We start from the raw sequence: 17,068 nt of genomic DNA on the forward strand, positions 1-17,068 counted from the left end.
CGATCCTTTTTTAAAGGTTAAGCTCAAAAGTGCCCTCTCTTGGGGATTTACAGTTGCATGGCTGCATCTGGTAGCTTCTACTGTTGCTGAGCTACACAGAGTGAGTTTATTTGCCTTTATACTTTGGCCTCTCTTTTTCTTTATTTCTACTGGGCTTTGCGAAAGTAGGAATGTGGGCCTCGTGTTTCTCCTTCCCACATATACGCTGCAGTGGTTTGTGTACGGAAGGGATTTATTAGGCAATAAATTGGCACATAACGACAATGATGAAAGGCCTGGAACAGCAAGAAAAGCCAGTCCATTATGTGAAGGCAAAACTCATGATCATGGTGCTCAGAAACGTATTTCTATATCTATATTTACATCTATTTATACCTACCATACATATCTATATGTATATGAACATATATATGAACAATATATATATATATATATATATATATATATATATATATATATATATGTGAACACTTCTTTAATCTGAGAAATGTATAAAAATAGAGCTGGTATCATTAGTAACAGTAATGTATAGAACGCTTCTGCCTTTCTGTCAGGAGCAAGATGCCCATGTCAGCATTATATGAATGCTTTTAGTACATCATCTCCCTACAAGAAGTGCTTCAGAGGGTTCTTACCACCTACAGGCCAACATTTAATGAACAGAAAGGGAAATATAAAATTATCATTATTTGTAGATGATGTGGGAGAACATATAGAAAAATGTAATATATATATTATATATATTCTAATTGATATTAGTTTTCAGAAGGCTTCCTTTCTACAAGGTCAACATACACACCAGTGATAATTTTATATAGTAGCATCAAAATAGACAATAAACGGAGGACCATGCGTGCAGTTCAGTGCTGGAGTTTGTCCTTAAGATTCATGAGTCTCTGGGTTCAATCATCAGGATAAAAGCCAACAAAGGCCCACACTACAAACAAACAACAGTATACAAACAGAAATATTGTGGAGGCAACATTATTTGCAATTGCCTAAAATTTATTAAGTTCTCAGCAATAAATCTAAATTACTCAACACAAAATGGTTCCACTAAGACAATTGAGAAAAAATATAAAGACAAAGGCAGGGATATCCCACATTCAGGGATTGGACAATATATAAATATTGTTCAAATTGTTTGAGGGGTTCAATTAAATTCCAGCCAACACCTCAGTAAAAGTTGTTTTTGGTCTTTACAAATGGGATGAGGGGTTTCTGGAGGAGAAACTGGGAGGGGGGGATAATATTTGAAATGCAGATAAGGAAAATATCCAATAAAAATGGAAAAGAAAAGAAATTGGGAGTATTAATGTGAAATTAGTTCGAACTAATTTTGAAGGAGAAAAAAATTGAAGACAGCATTATGAGTAGGAAGACAAGCTATCAAGCAAGAAAAGATATTTGACTTGCAGCAACTTTATGTGACACATGATGGTCTCAATATGAGACGTATCCACATATCTGTGCTTGAATATGTGGTCTACAGCTGGTAGTGTTTTGAGTGATTGTGGAGCCTTTAGACCAGTGGTTCATAGCATTTTTAATGCTATGTCCCTTTCATACAGTTCTTCATGCTATGGTGACACCGAACCATAAAAACTATTTTGTTGCTACTTTGTAATTGTAATTTGCTACTGTAATGTACTGCAAATATCTGATGTGCTATCTGATGTGTCGCCCCCGATCCCCAAAAGGGGTTGTGATCCACAGGTTGAGAACCATTGCTTTAGCCAGTGGGATCTAACTGGATGAAGTGGGTCAATGGAGGCTATGGTTAACACTGAGAGTGTGACTGTTTCCAGCTCACCCTGTTTCCTATTGGGATGAGATGTAAGTTGTGATAAACTTCTGCATCCACGGGGCTGTCTGCCACTGTATCTTATCTAATAGGATGGGCTGTGCCCCTCACACCAGGAACTAAATTAAACCTTCCTTTCACTGAGTTGTTCTTTGACAGACAGTTTGTCATAATAATAAGAAAATCAACTAGTACAGGACTCATGTCTATAGTCTGTAAATAGATGCTACAAATCGCTAGGAAAATGACATCCTCCTACTCCCAAGACATGGGTCAGACAGAAATTCAAAGAGAATACATAAATGGTCATAAGCATCTTTGCTCAGTGCCATTAGTTGCCATAAACTTTCATATTAGAACCATGATGAGATGTCACTGTATACCAACTAGAGTATTTTTTAAAAAGCCTAACACTTTAGTGAGATTCAGTGAGAACGTGGATATCAAAGTGGCACGCCCTCTTCACCAGTCCTTAGAACAGGATCGTTTGTGCCTAAGGGAGTGGATGTGGGTGGTAGAGGAAGACCTCACTTATAAAAACTATTGGGTTGAGTTTGGCCTGTGGACAACAGTTCGCCAGCTTCTCACCTGCATAGATGCAGTTGCTTTCCCATATAAGTCTATGAAAACCCAGCAGTATACTTGAGATTTACACACTTCTCAAAGTCACTTTATACTGTAATTCAGTAAGTTATAGTATTTAATAATCTAATAAACCCAGGAGGCAATTAGGAAATATCAAAACCAAACCAAAAGGAAGCAGGTAGAATTCCCGTGTCTGTCTGTGACATGTCTCGTGTTGTTCCGAGCTGCAGTGAGACCACGAGAGCTGCAGCATTCTACCTACATAAATGTTTCTTTGGGGGGGGGGAGAGGGCATTATTATTCATTTCCTTCTTTATGGGAGAGTCCGTTAAGAGACTCAAAATGGTGATTTCTCTTAATGAATTGCCTTTATTAAGTTTCATTATTAGTGCCCACATTGAGTTTTTCTCCAAGTTATATCATTCTGCTGTCGTATAATTGAAACTCTAAAAACATCAATAGATACTTAGGACAGAAGCAATCTAAGAAACATTAAGCATCAATTCTATTGCTCCTTTAATTTTCAAGTTCTCCCAGCTGGGATTGCTTCCTTCAGAATTAATCCATCTTGCCCAGCTCTACTCTCTTTTCACCTCTACATTGTAGAACTTAAACAGGGGATTTTCAAAAGAAGAGAAACACACAGGCACGTATGCATACGTGCACGCGCTGTATCTGACAAGAGAGTATTATTATTATTTCCTCATCACATAGATGCTGAGACTAACTTGGGTTTGATTCTAAGGAAATCTGATTCCTTAACAAGTGTAGCCCAGTCCAAGTCAAGCATTTCTCACTTCCTGTCACTCCCCTCCCATAACAAAGATGGCCGCCCTGACGTACTTCCCATGATTCATGTCGTGGCAACTGTGATACTTCCTGTGCTTACACTTCCTGTCTCGGGATCTTCTCCCTTAGCCTATGCACCCTTGAGAGCTGAGTACTGTGTCATATTCCCTATTTGTGTCTCTGGTGCCAAATGTAGTATATTTCCTTGGCATTGAGGAAAGCTTAACAGATGCCTGCTGGATGTGGGAGTCAATCACGTTGAGTGATGATTTTTCTTTCTCTTTTTTGATGTACGGAATTTTCCAACATTTATTTTCCCGTGGATTCAGTTCCAAAATGAGGCAGTGTAGGGATATAGGAGGAGGTCTTTGGGCTACAGGGTAGAGACTTCATGAATAGGGTTAATTTGTGTGTGTGTGTGTGTGTGTGTGAGAGAGAGAGAGAGAGAGAGAGAGAGAGAGAGAGAGAGAGAGAGAGAGAGGAAGAGAGGGAGAGAGAGAGAGAGAGAGGAAGAGAGGGAGAGAGAGAGAGAGAGAGAGAGAGGAAGAGAGGGAGAGAGAGAGAGAGAGAGAGAGAGAGAGAGAGAGAGAGAGAGAGAGAGAGAAAGGTGAGGAAGGGAGAGGAAAAGAGAGACCTAAAATATGCTAAGAAATATCTCTGCTTACAAACTACAAGTTCAGTTCCTTCTGGTGATTCAAGCAGCAAGATACAGTATCCTGAAAGGTTTGAAATGACTATTCCCTGAGCTTTGTTCATTTGTGGTGCTAGGGAATCTTACTCATGTGCTTTTACATACTAGATAAGCACTGTATCACTGAATTAGAGCCGCAGTCCTGGCTCTGAATGTCTTAAGATTTCACTTTCCTTTATGCTTTGGAACACCTTCACATCAGAATCCCTTCACATGCATGGCAGATGATAATAGATGTACACTTAATTGAGTGTAGCTGCAGACCAAAGGCTTGCATATATAATTAAGAGGTAAAGAAGAGGTCTTTCCATACTCATTTCCAGGTATTCATCGAAGAGTCCATAGGCATTCATCGGCTGAAGATTGTAGTCCTTTTCCCACTGTGGGAAATTTATTTTCCTTTCAGTCCCATGTTCTTGTCGGACTTTTCTTCTAGTCCACCAATTCTGAATTAACCTGGGTGACAAGATCAGATTTTTTTAGAAAATTATACATGATTTTTCCTAAGAACGATGAGGGAATAATGAGAAAGAAGAGAGTAAGCATTTGGAATCACAGTTAAAAACCAGCTTCACTCAGGCAGGAAGATTGGGATTAGAGAGAGTTCTGAACACCTGAAGCATTTCTATGAGCAAGTAGACAGAATGGTCGATGGCCTTATTTGATTTTCCATATGGTCCCCTGTTCAGCTGGTTAGAAGCCTGAGAGCATCATGAGTTGACTCAATACCAAGGCAACACCTTAGACATTCAACAGTTAGAAGGTCTAGTTTACATGGCTTAACTTTGTCCTCATTGGCAGTCCTATCACATGGGTGACCATGATCACTATAGTCTGACTCCAGAGACCTAGCGTATCTGAAGATCACAATCAGCTTTCTCTCCTGGCATCCAGATGCCTGTAATTCCTTCCACAAAGGCTCAGCTCCTTTAGATTTAAGCTTGACATGGTCTCTGACTCCTGTGGGATGCATCTGACTCTGACACTTGAGGCTGACACTTGCTCCCTTGGCAGCAGGCAGGAGCACATAATATAATACTAAAGGGGTGGAGCAAATGTCACAGAGGAAGCAGGTCCAAGTGTTCCAGGAGAAAGTGACAAGGTTTTAGTATTTCCAGGAATGGAAATGGTAAAACAAAAGTATGTGGAATAAGGAAAAAAAGAGGAAAGGCAATCAGACACTCTGCTTACCCCACATCTCTGCTGTGTGTCTTGACTCATTGGCTGACATTTTGATTAGATTCAATCAAATAGTCCATAAAATGTCATACTTACATTTGTATATTTATTTTTTTAAAATCTTATAGAAAACGTTAGACACTTAGGGTAAGATTTTAAAACTCGGATCTAAGAATAGAAAACTGTTGGCCTTGCCTCTGACAGGGCTCTAAGAGAAGGGGTTCCTCGTTCAGCAAGTCCCAGGTGCTCATCCTAGCTGAGCGGTCCTCCCTGAGTCCTGGAGAGCTGTGTTCCTCCAGAGTCACCAAGCTGACATGGAAACCAACTGGTGTGGAATCCCAGCAGACACAGAAAGTACATGCTGTGTCCTTAAAGCCAAGCTGAGCAGAAGAGGCTGTCACAGCAAAGCTAAAGGCCATTTTTTTACAGAAATGACAAGAAGCCTCTGCCCACTGTTTTCAACCAGAAAACCATATCACTGAGTGATGATAATATGCTCTTTTGAGTCTCTGACATTATCTCCTTTTCCTACTTTCCTTTTGCTGTAGTCTGAACTTGCAATGCTTTCTCTTGTAAAATTAAGATTCGGATTTTTTTCATGGAAATGGGAATAAAGATCTTATAAATAATTAAATAGCCAAGGGCTTGCAGTACTGGAACCCCAAAAGTGAAAAACACCATTAAAGCATGCTCACACATACATCCAGAGTATGAAAATGCATAGAAGTCTCATAAAGAATATTAAGTCACCTTTCTTTAGAGGTGACCACTGGTAGCCTGACCATGTTTTCACACCCAAGAGTATTTGGGCAGCATAATAGGCTTCAAAAAAAGAGGACACATGAGTTTGTTTGGATGGGTAAGGATATCAATAGGGATCTAGGAGGAGTTGGGAGAGGTGGGAGAAATGATTAAAAGTGATCGTATGACATTCTTGAAAAACAAATGATAAAATTAATTAAAAAGAATGGTCACTTTAATTTGTATGAGTTGTGCTAAAAGAGCCAGTGTTTATTGTTTTTAATTAAAAATGTATTGTCTTGTGTATATTTGTGTGTGTGCTGTATGTACCATGCAGAGATCAGAGGGAAACTTTGGGTCAATTATCTTGAAAATCTTTGAGTGAGTTTCAAGGGGATCCAATTCATGTTTGCCAGGCTTAAGAGGCAAAAGCCTTTCCCTGCTGAGCCATCTCACCGGGCCGCAGTGTTCATTGCTTTTATGATGGCCTTTGAATCTGCATGTGACCTACTGGTTTAACTGCTGAGTCCATGATTCGTACACTCAGAAATGCTCATCATGAGCCACGCTGCCTCTCCATGAGATAGCTATGATACTCACGGGTAGCCAAGTTCCATGAAATTATTCCAGGTCTGCTTTAGCACCATTATAATACCCATTTGCATGCAGAGATCAATAAGGCATCCACTAGGGTGGCACTGTGAGGCGAGAGAGCACAGAGATCCATCAGTCGATGAGCCGAAGCATGGCGGGCTTCCACTCCGCACCAAGTTGCCGTAAGGCTGTTTGATGGGAACAAGGGGGAGAGTACTGACCTCTTCTAGCCTCCACCTGTTTATCAATCTCAAGTAGGCACCTGGGTGTCCTGTAAATCTTCAACACAAAAGCAAGCATTAGCACTGGGTAGGTTCAAGCTTTCAGTGAGTACTACATTCTGCCCTCTAAAGTAAGTGATGGGAGCCAGTAAGGGTCATGTCTGAAGGGACGAGGACACCCTCTAGGATGATCATTACTTGGGCTTCAGGAATTCTCCAAGGCACATTCCTCTTCTGGCTTTCCTGCCTAGCTACTAAGGGCAAGAACCCATCCTTGCTGTTTCCCAATGTCTTTGAACATTTCTACTGAACATCAAGTGCCCCAGCCTGGGTAAGCAGCAGTTATGTTCCTGGGTTCACCCGCATTTGATCTTTTTGAATACCAGCAGTGTTGGTTTAGTTAAGGTCCTGGTACTTAGCTATGACAGCAGTTTCTTGCTGCTGAAGTAGCTAAGCAACCAAAGAGAGGCCTCTGCCTCCATCTCACCCAAACTGGACTCCTGGCCCTGCCCTGTTTCCCATCTCCTCATCATTACCCCGAAGCAGGGTACTCTTCCCAGATTTTGATCTCTGCTGGATTTCAGAAATCCAGGAAGCCTTGGCTTCTCATTTCTACCTTCTTCACTACTGGGATGTCCTTCTGTAAAGTCAGGGACCTTGGCTATACTGTAACTTTTGTCTCTTTATGCCACCTACTAACACAGGTGTGACACTCACAGGCTTGACTCAGGTGAGTTGGAAGTTGAAAGCTTTCGACCCATCGTTTGCATACACAAACTATTTTCCTCTATTTATCTGTGCAATTGAAGAGGTACAGGCACTTTTGAGGAAAGTGAGGTGGTTTTTCAGTCTGGGAAAGGAGGTACCTGATCTTCTCTTTCTACACTGGGCCATTGATCACTCTACAAGGAGGGCCCTGGCCAGTGGGCTCTGAGAGTTCTAATCCCACTAGTGCTGGGGCCGGGATGGGGCACAGAGAAATGTGCTTCTCACCTTCCAAGGAAGAATGCGATGTAAAAAGTAGAGCTGTTCAGATTGACGAACTGAAAAAGGAACATTTTCAAGGTAAAGCTGTTCTCCCACTCGGATTCTGTGCGAGGCTGTTCTGTGGGCAAAAGGGAGTAGGGTTTGAGAGGCTGGCCACGACCCTCTCCTACTTCCTGTTTCTCCTTCCCCCACAGAGTGAGAGGGTCATCAGGAGGCAGGGGAAGCTCAGGCTTGCTGACAGTTGACATGTTCCTAGACAGAGCACTCAGGAGATAGACCCCCAGGTTAAAGATCAGCCTAAATAACAGTGTGGTCTCAAGTGAGTACAGGTACTTCTGAAGGGAGTATCCATCCTGTTCTGTGGTTACAGGGTGTCTGGAGAGGCTGAATCAGAGACAGCCCAGCTAAAAGTACCTCCTCCGTCTTGACTCTGCAGTATCTTTGTTTTGACCAAGTTTCTGCCAGTTAAGTGTACATAGACCCCATTGTAAAGCTCCTAATGATTCTAGCTCCTAGATCTCATGTTATGTGAAGGAACTATAAACTCCAGGGCAGTGGGTGTGTTTGACTCTCAGGGTTCAACCCTCACATTCTATTTCTTTCATTCTCATAAATAAACTAGAGGATGGCCTCTTTTATAGAATGTTCCCCATGTTTAAGTATCCATGGTGCACATCTGTGGCCTTAGTCAGGGGCCAACTTGAAGCCCATCAGATAAAGGGTTCCATAGTGTAAATGCCCTTTGGATAGTATAGTGTGAACTAAAATAGAGAACCGGTTGCTCTTGAGAACAAGCCTCCAACTTAATGTCTCGTGTCTGCTGTATTTATCCTTCCTAAAGTGCTGACTTCTAAACTCAAGCAAGAAAATGTATTTAAGGCAATATCATTTTTTCTCAGTTTCCACATCCCCCAAGCTTCTAATTGCACATTTAACATTTCACCCCATCAATTCCCTTTTTCAAGACTTAAAGTCAAAATGCTCCCTGGCACATAACTGAGAAGGGAAGAGGGGGAAAAGGAACCTCAGATGTCAATGTTTCAGCATTGGAACAAGGTTGTGGTGCTGTGGAGGGAAGAAACATCAAACACTTCTTGATGGATTTGATTTCACCCTGCTAACCAAGTTCCTAGTTATAGCGAAGGTTGTCGCAGTTGCCAGCTGACTGGATACTCATTCTTCTCAAATCATGACATGCTGGCCATCTTCTAACCAGTTGTCCCTGGACACAGCATGGCAATGGGCAATCCCCTCTAGCATAGTTGATCTCCTTCTTGGTAAAAGTATGGCAGTGATGGGCTATGTTAATGACATTAAAGGAGATAGTCAGAGTAAAATGGCCAGCTCTGCATAGGACACAGCAACTCATTAAAAGGATTCAGTGGGATAACGACTAGGCTACCAAAAGTACTCTGAAATTTCTCCCCTTTAGACAAACTATACACAGGAATATATGAAAGCAAGCTACCCGTTGTAGCATGTGATTTTCTCATTGCCTGTGGAACAGCCAATATCTCTTTAAGAAAACTGAAGCAACTATCAGATTGTTCTGGTAAGTTCTGAGGCCAGAGAAATGTTTTAAGACACAATTTGTCTATATGAATGTATTTGCACAAATGCCAATTATCAACGCCCTGACTACATTCCTGATTTAAAAGGTTGCTAGTCTTCAAAAGGACTAACTTTGAAAACTTGACACTTTTGTGGAGTCTTTTTTTTTTCCTATGTAGTCCCAGCACATCTAAAACTCTTGAACTGAAATCATCTTGCTTTAGCCTCTTGAGCCTGCTGGGATTAGTGGATTATGTCACTGTGCCTTGTGGAACCTGCCTGTAATTCTAAAATGCAGGCAACAGCTACGGAACACTTTTTCAGTGGTCTTGGATATCTCCTACATGTGTACTTTTGTGTTGCTGTTTTCCGTGTGCATATAAGGGAAAAAACATCTACTTTAAGTTTCAGTGGCTTATGGCACATATGGGATACAATATCTTGAAAAGTATAGATAGAAAAGATCTTTTTACTAGACACATTTAAATTGTTCAGCTGAAGGGAAAAAATCTTGTGTAATTCTCAGTAAAGGGGCATTTCCTTTAACATAGGCATTTAATATATTTTGATCATACTCATCGTTACTTCTTCCCCAAAGCCCTCCCTGATCCACCCATCATCCTCCCTGTTCCAACCTTATGTTCTCTTTTGTTGAAAGTAACCCACTGAGTCCAACTTGTGTTGCCCATAAACTCATGGGTGTGGCTCCACCAACTGGAGAGTGGCTGGCCTATAAGGAGCCACCTTGGGGCGGTCTTTTCCCAGCAGACTCTGAGAAGGGAGGCTTTAAAAGTTTTCCAGATTCCTGGACTGCAGAAGAAGGCTATCACTTACCCAGATTTGTCAGAAGGAGTGCGACTTTTTCATAGAGCTGCAAAATAAATTCCATACATTCAACAAATGAACTCTAGATGCTCTCAAGCCTACAGTTATAAAGAATAAAGGCAATCAAGTTGGGAGTGAAACTTTTTTCTTTAAGTTCCACAATGGGAGACATTCTGAGCAACAGGATACTTTCAGGGATAATCAGGACTGTTCAAGGACTTCCTTTATGGGTAAAAAAAATCTTGCTTCTCATTTTGGGGTTGATAATTCTGTGACAAGACTCAATGCCACTAATTACCAGTTTTCTGAGTGAGGCTGATCATTCATTATGCTCCTGAGTTGGTTTCTAAGGTGAGCCTCTGTCGTCTTGTTGTTGTATAGAATGCCATGAGTTCTACATTACAGCACCATACATGCTGGGTTGGGCAAGCATTGTGGGAGACTCCCAGAGCATGTGATTCTATCTCTCCATTCCTACACTGAATTCATTCTTGATTCACCTAGCTCTCTGGTTGACTGATGGTCCTCAGAGGGAATGGAGTGTGTGTGTGTGTGTGTGTGTGTGTGTGTGTGTGTGTGTGTGTGTGTGTGTGTTAGTGTGTTAGTTCAGGAAAATATAGCTACTAGAGATTTTCCAGAGAGGATATAAAATGAGAGAATAAAAAACTGCTTCCTCTAAAAAGAAAAATAAGATTACATAGACGTACCCCAGGCTTGCATTTATTAATATTTACATCTTTCCTAATTTCTGAATTCCCCAGGATGCTTGCTTACTGTAGAGTAAAACCAAACACTGAGATCGCCTGACTCGAAACATTCAGCTATGGCTACTTGCTCTGGTAAGGCAAACAGTTTTTCTATACAAAGATATAGTCACTAAAGCCATGAGATTAACATTTGTGTACAGAAACTCCAGACTCACAGAGTCCAATGCTAAAAAGAGATTTATATAATTACAGCAAGAAATTATGTGGTGTAGATTAGTCATATTCTTTTGACCATAAAAACAAAATCCCTGTAAACAAGAGATTAGAATAGGTGCTCTAGTAAAACTTATTTTAGTGTTATGAAGAATGTTATCATTAAAATGGCTTAATTATATTATTGTCAGTGGTTATTAAATTTGGTAAAACGCCTTCCTGAAAAGTATAATTTTGGTTCTCAGTTTATTCTGTGTGCCTTTCACATAATACGCCCTTGTTCAAGTTTGAAACACTTATGTCAAAGGTCTCGAAAGCTTGTGATAATGCCAGTCACCTGGGTATGAACACTGGGAAAACTGGCAGTTAAAAGAGAGAACTTGCAGGGCCCACCTCCAGCAGAAAGACAGGGCATCAAGTTAGGGATGGGGATGCTATCCCACAGTCAAAAGCTCTGACCCAGAATTGATCCTGTCTGAAAGAACTGCAGGGATGGAAGTGGAGAGGAGCCCGAGGAAAAGAAGGTCCAGCGAGAGGCCCAAGGTGGGATTCAGCTCAAGAGGAGGCCCCCAAGGCCTGACACCATTACTGAGGCTATGGAGAGCTCACAAAAATGGACCTATCATGGGTGCCCTCCAAAAGACCCAATGAGCAGCTGAAAGAGTCAGATGCAGATATTTGCACCCAACCAATGGACAGAAGCTGCTGACCCCTCTGGTTGAATTTGGGAAAAGCTGGAAGAAGCTGAGGAGAAGGGTGACCTTGTAGAAGGACCAGCAGTCTCAACTAACCTGGAGCCCTGAGATCTCTCAGACACTGGCCCACCAACCAGGCAGCAAACACCAGCTGATAGGAGGCCCCCAGCACATATACAGCAGAGGACTGCTGGGTCTGGGTTCACTCAGAGAAGATGAACCTAACTTCAACAGACTGGAAGCCTCAGTAAGTTTAGAGTTCTGGTGGGGAGGGGGTTGGGGACATCCTTGTGGAGACAGAGGGTGGGGAGGAAATATGGGATGTGGAATAGTTGGAGGGTGGACTGGGAGGCTAATAAAATCTGGAGTGTAAAAAAAAAGATTAAATAAAAAGGAATAATAAAAAATGCATGAAGACATGACTCACATTAATTTTTTGAAAAATAAAGTATACAGAGATAAGAGAAGAGTCAATGAATATACACACAAACATACCAGGGGTGGGGGAGGAAGGGAGGAGGGAGGGAGAAAGAAATGGAGGGAAAGAGAGGTAACAGAAAAGTAAGAGACTGTCTATAAATCAGGAAAAGGCACATCTACAGAGAGGGGCTCATTGGTAAGTAAGTGACCCTTCTATGAGTGGTTTGTGTGAAATTACTGATTTTTTATTGTGCCATTGAGGTAATAAGAACATAGATGATTTATTCTTAAAAGGTCAGCAGGAAAAACTTAGTTTCCAAACGTACTGAAACCAATTATTTCCCCCTGTTTGATTCAATCCTTTGTCATTATATAATGGAATTCCTTATCTTTTTTATTACTTGTAATCTAACGTTCGCTTTATTTAATATGGCCATGACTAGTCCTGCTTTTTTTTTTGTCCCATTTGGGTCAAATATCTAATACCACATTTCATAGGAAACATATATTTGGGTCATTATGTTATTTATTTTGGTACTCTGTCTTTTAATTGGAGATCTTAATCCATTGCATAAGGCAATTATCTATAGGTTTGGTCTTTCTTTAGCTACTTTATAACCTTAGTTTTCAATTTGGGGGCAGATACTATAAATCATGGTTGTTAATATCTGTAACTGATACAACACTTTCAGATTTTAAGGTTATTTCTAAAATAAGGTAGCTATAAATACTTCTAATTGGACATATCAGTCTGATCAATGCTCATGAATTTGTACTAATTTAAGTAATATTTTCTGATTTACTATATTTTTGTGTTAACATTGTATTTTCTGCTTTTTATAGCATGGTGAAATATCTGATTCATGCATAGATGAATTGAAAAATTACCATAATCCTTACTTTACTCTTATCTTACTGGTCTACTTCATGTGCAAGCATGAATTTGAGATGCCATTTGGTCACTAGAGAAATAGAACTGAGTTGAAACAGTGTGATAGAGAGAAAAATGCCTGTCCCCTTCACTCTTCTTTGAAATTATTATTACTTTAATCTATCTATCTATCTATCTATCTATCTATCTATCTATCTATCTATCTATCTATCTATCTATCTATGTGGATTTTCAAGACTCTGTGAAGGCTCTGGCTGTCCTGAAAATCCCTCTGTAGACCAGGCTGGTCTCAAACTCAGAGATCCATTAGCCTCTGCCTTTTGAGTGCTGGGATTAAAGGTGTGCACACCACCATCCTCTTTTTTGTCTTGGGGGGGGATAATTTTCAAGACATTGAATCAAATGCAAGTCAGTAAACACATTAAATTAGTCATCCAGAAGCATCAGAATGTTAGGATCAGAGAATGATAAAACAATATGAATTGTATTTTTAAGCACATACTACACAAAAGTAAACAGTCATCACAAGATCTTGAAAATAAGCATCACATATGAACCTGCTTCTTTAGTTAAGATTAGACAAATTCAGCCAAAGGTCAGAAACAGAATATATTATTTAAAATAATAACACAAAGTTTCAAATAGTATAAAAAAATCTATCCCTCAAGGACCTAATAAAAGAGTGTTAATAATTAACATCTACATATTGATTTATTTTTTATTCTGAAAGCCCATAGTGGCCAAAAATTTGAGTAGTCCAAACCAATTTAGATAACTGTTAAAAAAGAACTATATTGATGTGCCACAAAAAGTATCTTAAATTGAGTATTTTCAGAAGTCGATATAGAATTTAGTTTTGCAATGCTCTCGGCTGTGCAAGGCAGTGTTCCAGCCATTAGTTGGCCATCCATCATGCTGTGTTTGCTTCCAAAGGACTTAAATTATTATGTTTTTATATTCTGATGAAATCAGTTCCAAACTACATTACACACTTGGCTACTCTCATAATGGAACTCACAAGGCTCCAGGGCAAACGACAGGAGTGAAAATGTGGTGCTGGGAAGGGAGAGAGGGCTGAGGAGGGAAGGGCAATTGGCCACTGAGCAAAAAAGTCCCGGGATGAGTTCTTATGTTCTCTTCCTCTCTCCCTCTCCCTCTCTCCCTCCCCCAACCCTCCCCCTCCCTTTCCCTCTCCCCCTCCTCCTCCCCATCTCCTTCCTCCAACCTCTCCCCTCTCCCTCCCTCTCCCCATCCCCTCTTGCCTCCTCTCCCTCTCCCTCTTCCCTCCCCCTCCCTCTCTTCTCTTGCTACAGTTTGCCTTTGGTTATTCTCACCAGTGTTTTTAACTTAGTAACCTTAGGCTATTTTAGTTTGAAAGTGGCTGGGAAATCAGAACATCGAAATTGTCCACACTGCGCCTAAAAGAAAAATATATCCTGAGAGGGAATCCCCTGGCTAACACACCTTAGGTTAAGTATGTGGACATTTTGGTTATGATGAAATTTTGTTAGGAAATGTATCAATAGGTTTATGGTTTGGCTCTTCCCACACAGTGGGTGTTTTGTAATGTCAGCAACTAGATATTTTCCCACTCCACATATCCTCTTTTTTTACTTCAGTTTACTTCATCTTCTCTTGGCTATCTTCTGAAGTAGATTCTGTTTTCCAGCTGTATGAAGTATTGCTCTGATGATGGTCCCTGCTCTGAACACAGGGACAAATACGGTGTACTTATAGCTCCAATATATACAGTCCTGCCTTCCTTAAGGAGGTGTATAAATTAAATTATTATTTATTATCATTTGTTTTGGGGATAGACCCCAGGTCCCTGTGCAAGTCCAATATACACTGCACTGCTGTGTTATATCTCTAGACTGAAATAATAATAATAATAATTATTCTTTGAGATAGGACACTGTGTAGCACAGGCTGACTTTAAACTCATTATGTAGTTGAGCCTGCCCCTGGCTCACAAGTGCTGGGCTTACAGCTGGGTACCATTGTGTTCAGGGACTGGATCCAAGACTTTGTGCATGCTAGGCAAACACCCAGAAAACTGAGCTGTGTCCTCCAACTAAATTAAATTTTTTGATAAACATTGAAATGAAAAAGATACTGGTTAAGAATACAGTAAGCATAGTTCATTGTATCTCACATAGACCCAGAAACTTTCAAAAAATCTGATGTCTTCCCACTCCATATATCCTCTTAAGGTTAAGTTAAGTTACTATGAATCACCCTCCCTCTGAACTGGAAGGCATGGGACAGCAAGGAGTGACAAACAATCTATTTCCATGTGACTCAGTGCTCATGAAGTCATCACACAAAAACAATTAACGATTGCTGTTTTGTTTAACCATTTCTGATGTTGAAACATCATTTTCTAAAATAGGAAGTCCCTATGATTTTACAATTATGAGCAATGAATAGCCTATGTTTCATTAGCTCAGTGATTTCTAGTTCACTCATAATCACAGTTAAAGTTGTTTAGTATTGGGTAGATGGAATTCTCTTGGGAATTACACAGGGTTTATTGGTTAGGGAATGTAGATGTTTTTTCAGAGTTCTTCCTTTAGTAGGTTGGATTTCTTTTTCTTTTTTTAAAAATATGTTTTTAATTGAAACAGAATTATACTATCTTTTCCTCTCCTTTTCCTCCATCTAGCCCCTCCTGATACTCTTCCTTGAACTCTTCTAAAGTGTTCCCATTCTCAATTTGAAAACCTCTTCCTCTTTATTATTGCTATACATGTATGTGTATGTATGTGTATATATAAGCACATATAAATACCACCTGCTGGGTCTGTTTTGTTCATGACAGCCAAAAATGTATCCCCGTGCTTATAGTAGGGTTTTGTTTCTCGGTCTTTAAAAAGTCTTAGTCCATTTCTAAAGATGTTAGTGTGTCAGCATGATAAGTCATGCTTAAGAAGCCATTCCTATGAGCATGAGCAGAACAACAATTACTTTGGACAACTAATTCATGCCTGACACTGCTCAGCACGTACATTACCTCAATTACTTCCTACTACAAATCTCTAAGGTCAGTATTTTTATGTACATTTGACCTCAAAGCCTACCCTTGTTAGCTATTATTTTTCTGTTGTACAAATGACAATAATTTACCGAATGCCAGCAATGTGTCATGTGCTGCACCCGACATGAGGGCATATCTACAGTAAAAATAAGCCGAAGAGAGAAAGGGCTATGCACTTACAGACCTATGTACTGTGGAGAAGATAGTAAATGAGGTCAGGAGTATAACAGAGGCTGAGAAATGAAAGGCACAGAGAAAGGTACATGAAGGCAGGGGATCGTCAGAGGTCAGGGCAAGGTGCGATTTGAAACCCAGTGATGGGACTCCTTTATTAAGGAAGCAATATACTTCCAATTTGTAGCTGGTGCCTGAACCTCACTGATCCTGGCCCACAGCTCCCTGCTCCCAAACCCTGTGGGAGAGAGAGCTCATTGCTCAGACGTGTGGGCAATCCTGAGACTACAGGGCAGGAGAGACCGCCACTCCTGCCCACCTTTGCCCACATCCCTGACCCAAGAGGAAACTGTATAGGGCCTCTGGGCATAGGAAGATAGGGGCAGTCAAGCTACAGGAACCCTGCGGTCCAGAGTGCACCCGGATCTGAACAGACCCGGTCAAACAGCTCCCTACACCCAAATCCCATGGGAGGGAGAGCTAGACCTTCAGAGGGCCAGACAGGCCTGGGAAAACAGAGGAGACTACTCTCTGCCCACATTTCTGACTCTAGAGGAAAACACCTAGCACCATCAGGGACCCCTGTGCACAGGGACCCAGAAGTAGGGGCAGGCCCTTCTGGTAGCTGCCCTCACAGAAAGCTGAAACCCAGCCTGGAGGAACAACTTCAGGCCTGAGACTAGAGGTAAGATCAACTTTTCTGCTCCAAGTGACCTGCCTGGTGGACTCAGGACACATGCTCACAGGGACACCTGAAAGCCAGTGGACAGGACCGACTACATGCCTGAAAGCAGAACACTCTGTTCCCATAACTGGCTGAAAGAAAACAGGAAAACAGGTCTACAGCACTCCTGACACACAGGCCTATAGGATGGTCTAGCCACTGTAAGAAATAGCAGAACAAGGTAAGACCAGAGACAACATGATGGCAAGAGGCAAGTGCAGGAACCCAAGCAACAGAAA

At 41.0% G+C, this 17,068-nt stretch overlaps 1 protein-coding gene across 10 annotated transcripts in view; it reads right to left on the minus strand.

Annotated features, from left to right (window-relative positions):
* Positions 1-17,068, minus strand: part of Ano4 (anoctamin 4) — a 409,328-nt gene that overhangs the window by 20,668 nt on the left and 371,592 nt on the right. For all 10 annotated transcript variants that reach the window (XM_087556297.1, XM_087556298.1, XM_087556296.1 and 7 more), the window contains 5 exons: positions 9,977-10,013; positions 7,598-7,709; positions 6,605-6,662; positions 6,390-6,487; positions 4,183-4,325 (listed from right to left, as the gene is read on the minus strand). In XM_087556297.1, coding sequence (XP_087412423.1) covers positions 4,183-4,325; positions 6,390-6,487; positions 6,605-6,662; positions 7,598-7,709; positions 9,977-10,013 — 448 coding nt within the window. The remainder of the gene's footprint in view (positions 1-4,182; positions 4,326-6,389; positions 6,488-6,604; positions 6,663-7,597; positions 7,710-9,976; positions 10,014-17,068) is intronic.

This window comes from Rattus norvegicus, chromosome 7 (genome assembly GCF_021556685.1).
Source record: "Rattus norvegicus strain SHRSP/BbbUtx chromosome 7, alternate assembly SHRSP_T2T, whole genome shotgun sequence".
NCBI lineage: Eukaryota > Metazoa > Chordata > Mammalia > Rodentia > Muridae > Rattus > Rattus norvegicus.